The sequence below is a fragment of the Aptenodytes forsteri genome, unplaced genomic scaffold, assembly GCF_000699145.1.
Source record: "Aptenodytes forsteri isolate BGI_AS27 unplaced genomic scaffold, ASM69914v1 Scaffold605, whole genome shotgun sequence".
In the NCBI taxonomy this organism is placed as follows: Eukaryota; Metazoa; Chordata; class Aves; order Sphenisciformes; family Spheniscidae; genus Aptenodytes; species Aptenodytes forsteri.
The window spans coordinates 154,740-164,903 of NW_008794427.1; the positions used below are offsets into that span (position 1 = coordinate 154,740).

Below are 10,164 nucleotides of genomic sequence, written 5' to 3' on the forward strand. Positions count from 1 at the left end.
CTTATAAAAAAAAAAAAAAAAATCAGTAGCCTCAGACCATCCTAGAAACTTCCCAGCCCTCTCTCTAAAGCCCCGTTACTAATTTTATATCTCACCAATTTCCAAAGTGACCTCTACACAGGTGTAGAGCACTCTGGTTTTTTGCACAGCAACTATCTGGTGGGCTTTCCCCCCACCCCCTTTTTATTATTCATGGAACGTTTCAATCGGTCACACATACTGATTTCCAAGAAATTACTGGTCTGCTCTGACCTACCAGTCTGCAAGTCTTCGTAGTCTTTGATGTCATTTCCAGGAGTTTGCTCAATGATCAGTTCTATTTGTCTGTCTGTTAAATACTGTACATCATCATTCTGACTTCTTCTATGCTGTTCTGCAAGGACAGCTTCTTGAAGACTAAGGTAACTTCTTGGTATCTGCAAACCACATGAGAAAAACAGCAGCATCAGTATCAGATAGCAATCACTCTGCTGGAGATGAACTGGCTAAGCCATCTCCCCTCTAAAGGGATCTTACAGTGCTGTCTTTTCCCAAAGCCAGATAGCCATCTTATATACTTCACATGCCTCCTGCATCAGCAATAACTCCTGAAGTTCTCCCAATCCAAAACCAAGCCCAAAAAGCACCCCTCTTTGGTAAGGATCACCACTAGAAAGCACAGTTCTCACCAATCTCCCTGCAAGTTTCTGTGAGCAAATTGAGCTGCCGACGTCCTTCATGTTGCAAGTGACATGAAAAATCAGCTGCCGGAGTCCATCAAGGCCTTCCAGAGTCTTACATGAGAGCTCACTGCAAAAGTCATGCAAGGGTGAAGATTATCAAACCTTATCAGCACACTGGCTTCCTTTCCAGACTCACTTTCTCTTATCAGTGACTTCAAATTTCCTGTGTCAGATGAATGGGAGGAAGGCTGTCAGTGAGCATTTTTAGCTTTGGAGGAAAATACAAAGAAGCCTGGAAAGGATATATTAGGCCAACCTCTGCTCTGCCGGCTTCACTCACTGTGCACTGCTTTTCTATCCCTTATGCACCGTGATCTCTGGGGACTTCCCTGGCAGACTGACCAAAGTCATCACCTTTTTTCCCTTCAGTGCTGCACACATCCTGGAAGGGACTGCAGGAAGGAGGAAAAACACTATGCTCCAGCAATCACTGGAGACGAGTCCAGTTCTCCCCGACTCAGATCAAAGAGGCACGATGATGACTACCAGACACCTTTTCCCACCCTCATTCTGGCCCTTGCTCAGCTCGATCCTGTGATCTGGGAATTGATGCTTAGATCCTAAAAGCTGGCCTTCATCATCTCTTTAACAGCTAAAAACCTGCTCTCTCCAGCTCCTACTACTTTTGGTCTTTTTGCGGGCTGGATAAGAACAGTTCTCTTCCACTTTCCCCAACAAAAGGTCTTTCTAACTGATCCTACACATGTTCCCGTGGCAGACAGAAAATCCTTTTCTAAAGCAATATGCTTTATCTTAAACCTCAGCCATCAGTGGCACTGGGAAGCATGCACTCACTGGGATGCTGGAGGACTGGTAAAAGCACCCTGGGCTCACCCACAAAAGGCTTTCACAACACACACTCCTCACACTCCTTGCTCAGAGGAGCCCCATCCAGGTGGACAATGGAGTGTGAAGGAGAGGCACGGGAGGGAGGAGGTAGGAAATCAGGCACAACTCTGACTGGAAGGAAATGCAAGGGGAAAGGAAGGTTAAGAAGGGGAACATGCAGGATGTGGGGCAGGGTGAAAGAAAGTCCCCTTGAGAAAGAATGATTAAGATCATGGTAGGATGCTCTGTCACGATAAAAGGCTTGACGAGGCCAAAGCACAAAGCTTTCTCTTTCTCACTGTGAGTCTCTGTGCCTCACACTGGGTCCCTGGTATTCCTCCTAACGGGAAAGCACCAGCTGGGATGCCCAATGCAGCATTTGCGTCTGCAGAACAGAGCGTGGGAGGTCTCCTGATGACTTTGCCAGGCAGCAGATGCAAAGTGCTGGGGACATTGCAGCGCCCTCCTTTACTTGCCAGCCGCCACCTGCTCTTGCCCCAGGTGCTGGCGATTTCAGTTTGGTGCCAGCCCGCTGCATCCACACTCTCCCCGTGCTGTGTACTCCCTTGGCTGACAGGCCCGTTTCTTTCCCAGCCAGAGAAGCCTCCTCTCCCCAAGGGCATTCTCCACCTGCCGAAGGGAGGGAGCGGCACCAGACTCCATGGCCTGACTGACACCGATCTTCCAGACAGCACCACCCCTCCGTTATCACATCCGGAGAACTCAGTTGGCACAGGTTTGGACTGCTGGGGGCTCAGGGGGCTGACCCACTCCTCACCTGCCAACATAGCCACGTGAGCCGGAGTTCTCGCGTCAGGTAGCAAGAGGTTCCCACGCAGCCTCCCCTTAACAAACCCCGCAGCACTCACCCTGTAACAGTCATGCTCTCAAGCTTTGCAGCATTAATTACTCAATCTGTACCTTCTCTCCTTGTGACTAATAAACTGTATCACCATTTAACGGTGAGAAAACTGAATGGAGCAGGAGCACTAAAACAGGCTGGCCAAGGTCATGACTTTGGAGCTTCCAGCTCTCAGACCCATGATCAGACCCCTGAGCAACACTGAACATCTCTCTGATTATACTACATTATCTCAGTCAAAGATAGATTAAATGCAATGCTGATGAGTCTTTAAATCAGTTCCGTTGCCAAGGAGATCAAGTATTACAAAATTATTTGAAGTGACATAAAATAGAGTGACTGAGCTTCATAAAGGCACAAGTACTTACTGTAGGTGCTTGAATGTGATATCTGGGAAGCCGGTTGCTCTGGATCCAGAGGGAGACCGACAGAGAGCCAAGACGTATGCCCTCAGAGTTGCTATCCTCTCAACGCGGAACTTAGTTTCAATTAAATCAAGGTGTGTTCCTACCACTAACACCACTGAATTTGGAGCTTTAGCCTGTAAGAGAAAACACTGACAATGACCTCATCCAGATTACGTTGTGGTAAATTCAGTGAGGACATATGAAAAGTATAGTATTTAAGAGGGGGCAGTCATATACATTAATAAAATGGAATGTATATATAAAATAGAGGCAACCTGTCATGGCAGCTTGACAACAGCAACAAGTGATCTGGGTATTACAGAAGTTCTCCTGCAGAATATGGCTTAATCATCTGCTGCTACTGCAGAGCAGGAAACTGTCAGTTTGGGTTTATTACACGAGTTGCCATGTGGTATTAAGTTGCTATGAGTCAGCTAAATGATGGGAACTATGTCCGCCCAGACAAAGGACAAGAAATTAGCTTAATCTGTAGCTAGAAGATCTACTCTGATATCCTGAAAAAGGCCAGTTACACTCCAGAATGGATACCTGGGGAAGTTATACAAACTTCTTCACTGGAGGTATATGGAGAGGTGAGATAAACTGCTAGAAATGTCCAAATCTACTTAATCCTGCATCAGTGCAAAGGAATGGATTAGATGATCTCATGGTTTCTTCCAACCCTTCCATGATTCTATTACAGGACTGGAACGTATCCTGATTTCAAAGAACACACTGCCAAATACAATGGGATTGCCCAGGCTTAAGCAGGGATCAGCCTGCCGACGCAAATGACTTTAACCACAGAAGAAAATTCAGATGTAGAAATATATGCTTATTTGCAGTCAATCCATTTCTCTCTTGTGATGCCCACTGAAATGTCAAACCTGAATGACACCAAACTCAAATCCTGTGCAGACACAGGAGTGATGGCTGTACCAAGTCAGACCAAAGGGCCCACTTGGCCCAATATTCTGCCTGGAGGCTAATGAAGAGTATAGGCACAGAGTAAGCATATAGAGATTTTCCCTGGTGTGTTCTCCCAGCATCCAGAAGCCTGCAGGTCACCAACTTCCTGAGCATGCAATGTTATCTCTGAATTAGTAGCACTTGATGGATTTTTCTTCCACCAGTCTGTTTTTTCAACTTCTGACATCCACAGCACATTGTATAGTTCCAATAAATTCCACAGGTTAGCGATCTGTTGTGTTTAGGATACTTCCTATTGTTTGTTTGAAAGCTACCATCTCATTATTTCATTTGATCTCTCCTAATTCTTCTATGGTAAAAGATCGTGAACAAAGACTCCCTTGTGGTTTTCTCCTTACCCCTGGTAAGTCTATATGCAGCCCTCCTCATTTGCCTCTTTCCAAAGCCAAAGAGGCCTAATCTATTTAATTGCTGTGCACTCAGAAACTTTTCCATGTTTTTAACCATCATGTTCATCTTTCTCTTTATCTTTTCTGATGTTACTATGTGCTTGGTGGGATGTATTAAGGATACAGGCACGTCATACATTCTTGAAATATCGTAATTATGCTTTTGGCTTTGTTACCTAGTTTGGGGTTTTGATTGCTGCTGACCATTAAGCTAGTATTTTTGTAATGTCAAGATGTTTCTTTTTTGAGAGGCACTAGCTTAGAGCCCATTTCTCTGTATGCAATGTTAAGACAGATAACAAATAATAAACATTTACAAAAAATTATGAACATGGTATTATAAAAATCAGTCAACACCAATGAATTCATTGCAGCGCTGAGTCTCACCTGAGAGCTGTCTGGGAGATACTCTCTAGCTTACCTGAATCTAAAGCGTTAAAAATATAACCTCAAGACTACTGTGTTTCTAACCCGTACAAGAAAGAAAATGCTTCAAACCCCCTGCAGAGCACAGTGTGGTCAAACACTAATTCCAAAATAAGTATGTTCAGCCTTACTTAGCAAGGGTTTATAAATCAGCTTTTGTTTCATTCTCTGATGTGTGTGAGGGAGAACAAAGCAAATGATAAATTTAAACTATTAAATATAGAGATAACGCCTACAGCGTAATGGAAAATTAATTCCAAAAGCTATACAAAATTCATAGCTTGCGGAGTTTTTAAAAGCAGACCAAAAAGAATCTGTAATACCACATATCTGTGTGCTGAGCTACTACTTGATAGATACCCCAGAGTCCACCAGTGACTTCTTACCTCAATGTTCAGCAACCAGAACTGTAAGTTTGCCACAGCTTCTTCCCCCAGTGCCAAGTTCCATACCACTATGTACAATGCTTTGTCTGTGAAGAAACACTGATTGACTGTAGACATGCTTGCTGGGCCTCCGATATCCCAGACATTGAACTCCACTGAATCAACCTACTTAGACAAAGAGAAGTGTTCAAATCAAACGGTTGCAGTAAATCACAGGGAGATAATAGCTGAAGTATAAACCTACGCCTGCATAATGTATGACACAAGAAGGGTTTCAATGTCGTAATTGTGCCTCCAGGAAAGAAAAATCAACAAGCAATTGTTAAGCATGGCTACCACTTCCCCACAGGAAATCAAGACTAATTACTTGCTGCTAAAACGATAGAGGTGCCCTTGATGCTGGTAAATCTCCAGTTAATGCTGTGGATTCTCCAGTACAAACAAGGGTCTCATTCTGAGCCCTGTATTTCACTGCATCTTGAATAGAAACTGTTTCATCCTTGTCTGTGCCACGCTCGACAGGACCGTTGAAGCTACTTATCTGCCACTGCTATGGGGAACAGGAAACCCCCTGCTGAAATCACTTCCACTGAGCTCAGCCCTAACTGATCCAAACAGAATATAGATGCTCAGGAGATGGGAAACTTCTCAAGCCTTTCATAAACACCTCCTGCACCTTGCTCAGAGGCTTCTGACGTGTGTGTCACATCAGAAGTGGGTCAGAATTACAGCTACTGTAAATCAGACTCACTGGTTTTTGGGGGAATGTGTGAATGGAGGCCTGTCTAGCTCTGCCTCTCTCCCAAGTATCTCAGCATCCATTCCTCCGTGCAGCCCCACAACAGCACTAAGAGGGAGCATGGGTCTCTGCTTAAATGGTATTCAGGCTCCCAGTTGCAGTAGGGAGCACCTACATACTTGGAGGCTCTGTCCCTAAGTCACTTGGCCCTGCCTGTGACTGAGCAGGAAACCAAACGCTGCTCCAGCCACCATCCTCAGAGCATCATGTAACACCAAGTGGGCTCTGTTTACTGGTCCAGGTCCAAGTACTGACTGATCCCACATGACGAGTTACCCTGTAAGATTTCAGCAAGGAGCTAAGTATCTCAGTAGGGCTCTGATCTCCTAGCACAGTCTCAGTTTGAAATCTCCCAGAAACAGCTGGAAGAACTTCCATATTGTTTAAACCAAGCCCTAACTAGCACCAGGACTGCTTTGTTCATCCAGAAGACCTTCAGCTGTGGGTGCCTGTACAGAGAGACAGAGACTCTGAGGTAGGGACAAAAGCCCATTCAGCATCTTGATCCCACTCCAGGTCTCTGATGCTGTCTAGGTTTTTATTTTATTCAATGGCCCTTCAACACAAAATGCACAAATCCCTTCTCCCACCAAAATCTTCTCTTTAAAGAGTCAGGCTGTGCTTGCTCTTTTTCTTTCTGTCTCTGGGCTGGCACTCTTCACTGTAGAATAGCTGAACTCAACAGGCTCCTCCACCCCTTCCAAAACAGTCTGGTGGTCATGGCTCTCATCCGGGAAAGGAGAGCCATGCGTGTGCATACCCTCAGCTCTGACAAGACCTCAGGACCAATTCTGCCTGCTCTCATCCCTGTGTTACTATGCAGGCAGTGGACAGGGCCACCTACAAATGCTTGAATGAATTCAGTGCTGTCCAAATGAGTTCAGTATGGGTTGACACACTCCCTGAATGAGCCATCTGAGATTTGGGTGTTTAAGGTATGCCTTAGACATCCCTGGAACACACCAGAGGTCAGGCATCCTACCTTCCACCCACCTTCCCCACCTAGGGCAGTTCTGACATCAAGGGAGTCCAGCTTTACGTACTGATGTCCCATTTTCTGGTCCCAAATAAAAGGACAATCTGCTTTAGGGAAGCTGATTTAAAACACTTTCTCAGAATCAGTGTCCAAAAACCACCCGAGCTGAGAGAGCCAGAATTTAGGCAGTCTACACGTGGCTCTTTCTCTTCATCATACAAAGATGAGTGCTCAGGAAAACAGAACTGTTCTCTAGTACCAACTGTAGATGAAACAGGAATTGTGATGGGTCTAAAGACACGTCACTTGTGAGGTCTGGCTCGCAGGTAATGGAGATTGTACTTTGTAAAAGGGCAGGCAGTTTCAGCCCAGAACGGACACTGTGGAACTCAAACATCCCACTGGGGCTAAGGATCTTCAATTGTTTTTCACCTTTGCCTTGTGTCCCACTGGCTTGGGGAGCTCCCATTTTGTTGTACGTATGGTGGCATCGCTGTGCATCATCTGAGGGACTTTTCCTGTCTGTAGGATCTCAATCAGTGTCGACTTTCCCTGTCGTGGAGGACCAACGATGATCATCTTCATTAGCTTACACTTTTCTGCTTTGCGCAGCTGTGCTCGTAAGTATGCCAGCACTGTTTTAGGGCCTATGGGGGGGGAAGTGAATAGGCTTTATCTGTGGTTAGCAGTTACAAATGTACATATGTACAGCAGGACTGCACAAAACTTACTGCTGCAGACACATCAGCTGAATTAATATTTTCCCTGCAGTTTCGCTGTGGGCTGAGACAACCCGGAGAATAAACAAAGAAACCTCTAGTGGACAAACCTGAGACAGAGACCCCAGAAAAAGGTCACTGCTCTGAGACTCTACAATGGAGCACTGTAAGAAGAAACAAATGCTGTGGCTCGTATGCTTCAGAAGCTCAAAGGAAACATAAAATACTAATTTAGTATTGTAAAATACTCAGTTTTTCCTTCTACTTTTATGTTTCCAGTTAAAATCAGATTTAGGCTTCAACAGTGTGTTGGAGAAGGAATAATTCCTAATAACTTTGTTCCCACAGGATTTTCTTATTAAAACACAAAAAAGAAGACAGTATTGTAATAGATCCAAAAACCTAGCAGCTTACAATAAAGTCACTTCAATGTGACTGTGACTGCTGATCCTAAACACTTGAGTCTTTAGAAGGACCATCTAAATACCCTAAAATATACACATTCAGAAAGCAAGCCATGGAATTTATCCGGCATGCATACTGCAAATGAAATATTGCATTTATAAGTCATCATTTTAATATGCGATCTATCTTAAATTTATCATATAGCCAGATCTTAGCACTGATTATCAAACTTGCAAATATGCAGAGGACATTTCCCTACACAATTCCAGTTAACCGCAACAAGGGCTTGGGCACACACTGTTCCTGTTCAGGACCATTAAAAGGAAGCAATTTTCATTATATGTTCAGTCAATTTAATAAAGAACACACAGGATCAGCCTTACCCTCTTTTCTGATCTCTGCAGGAACGTTGCTGATATTTAGTTCCTCGATATCCAGCTGCCAGAGATTAGCCAGCTGTCCAAGTTCTGGAGGAAGCTCTCGGATACCAGGGTTACTGTACAAAAACAAATAAATCTACCAACAACCAGGCTTTGTGTGTAAGTAGCTGCTCTCACGGACTCTCAGATTACACTATTCTCTCCTTGCAGAAATCTTCCATTAACATTTTAATAAGACTACTCAGCACTTTAATAGTAATTTCCATCCTAAAAGTGATGTATAACCTCAATTTATCCTCTGGGGCAGACAAGTGTAATCATCTTTACTGGATAGTTGAGGAAATACAGGCAAAAATGATGAGTTATTGACTCTAACGCTATAGAAGCTGACAGCAAAAAGCCAAAATGAACGAGTGGCACGTTATATTACCAGGCCTGTGTTCAAAGCATTAGATCATCTTCCTTAATTCAAAGGCCAGCCTCCTCCTTATCTAAAGCAAATGATGGGCACAGTTCTAACAAGGGGCTGACTATTTCCAGCTTTTTTACTTCAAAAGCATTGGACATCTGGGGTGGAGCTCCACAGAAGACTGGTCACTAAAACAACATGGAAATAATACTGCATAGCTTTTCCAGGACACGGACTTACTTTCCTAAATAAAGTTCTGTTAAACCTTTCAGAAGGCAAACGGACTGCGGGACAGAGTCCAGCTGATTGTCATTCAGATAAAGGACTTCCAGAGAATCACTCAGAAATGCTGGAAACTCCAAAAAAGGACCTGGAACAAGACAGGAAACAAATAGCACCTTTAAAACATAACAGGCACCAAGGCTCTGAACCAAGAGCCTTCACCTTAACTTTGTAGGCAGGACGTGAGGTCATGTTCCTTGGCAGGAACCACCATGAAGCAACAGCAGAAAAGCAAACGGCCTTCAATGGCGATCAAACACCAGTGCTCACATCTCAATTTTTTTAAATCATGGTGACACGCGTGTTCGAAGGTGACAGTCTCCAGGACTTCTGGGGTGCTGAGGAAGGAACTCCAGGCCTACCAAGATGACTATGTATCAGAGGACAAATGGCATTATATTTCTTGCTGTTGAATAGCTGGTGATACCTTGTGAACTGCCCCTATTCCAGCCTAACAGGTGGCAGTGAAAGGGCATACCAAGGGCACAAGTGGTTCTCAATGTGGTTTTTCCATGTTGCCTGAGAAAAGCCAGAAGCCAGTCATAATTTATGTTCAGGCCCCCACATTGCATCCTGGAGCAATTTATGGTGAATCAAAGTCAATAACAACAGAGAAGAAAACCCAAACTACAGCTGACAGACTGCTAACCTATGTTGCCTCTAAAACACTGCTCGCATTTGCCCCTCTGTTCTGTTTTAGACTGCAAGGTCTCAGGGCACTTCAGACTTCCTGCGTGTCTGTGCAGCAACTAGTGTATTTTGGGAGCAACCCAAACAATAATAGCAACAACTGCATGGCTGAGTTGCTGCTGCTGGAGAGGTTCAAACAAAGGGAAATTCAGCTGGTTCCAAAGAGCATCATTTCTCTCCACAAATTACTCCCGGGATAGTGGCATGAAAAGCTGCCATGAATTGTGTTGCTGTCTTAAGAGTGTCACATGTATCTACCAAGAAGCATCCTGAAGTCAAGGAAAACCAGGCCACACAGGGACAAGCAGATTCTGAGTCTCTGATTAGGAAAGTACAACCAGTACCATCTGCTGCCTCCATGGTCAATAAAAGCAACTCCCTGAGATGCAAGACACACCCTTCCTCAAGGATAGGACAGCTGTACTTCCACCAAGGTCTTCTTCCCTTACAGAGAAGACTTGAAGAACTGTAACTAGACTTAGCTGAAAAAGAAA

General features: G+C 44.4%; 1 protein-coding gene across 1 annotated transcript in view; it reads right to left on the reverse strand.

Annotated features, from left to right (window-relative positions):
• LRRK1 (leucine rich repeat kinase 1) overlaps positions 1 to 10,164 on the reverse strand; it is an 80,025-nt gene that overhangs the window by 26,902 nt on the left and 42,959 nt on the right. The window contains exons 12-18 of the mRNA XM_009289467.2: positions 8,939 to 9,068; positions 8,293 to 8,405; positions 7,218 to 7,432; positions 5,011 to 5,175; positions 2,781 to 2,953; positions 669 to 789; positions 257 to 416 (exon numbers count right to left, since the gene is read on the reverse strand). Of these exons, the coding sequence (XP_009287742.1) occupies positions 257 to 416; positions 669 to 789; positions 2,781 to 2,953; positions 5,011 to 5,175; positions 7,218 to 7,432; positions 8,293 to 8,405; positions 8,939 to 9,068 (1,077 nt within the window). The remainder of the gene's footprint in view (positions 1 to 256; positions 417 to 668; positions 790 to 2,780; positions 2,954 to 5,010; positions 5,176 to 7,217; positions 7,433 to 8,292; positions 8,406 to 8,938; positions 9,069 to 10,164) is intronic.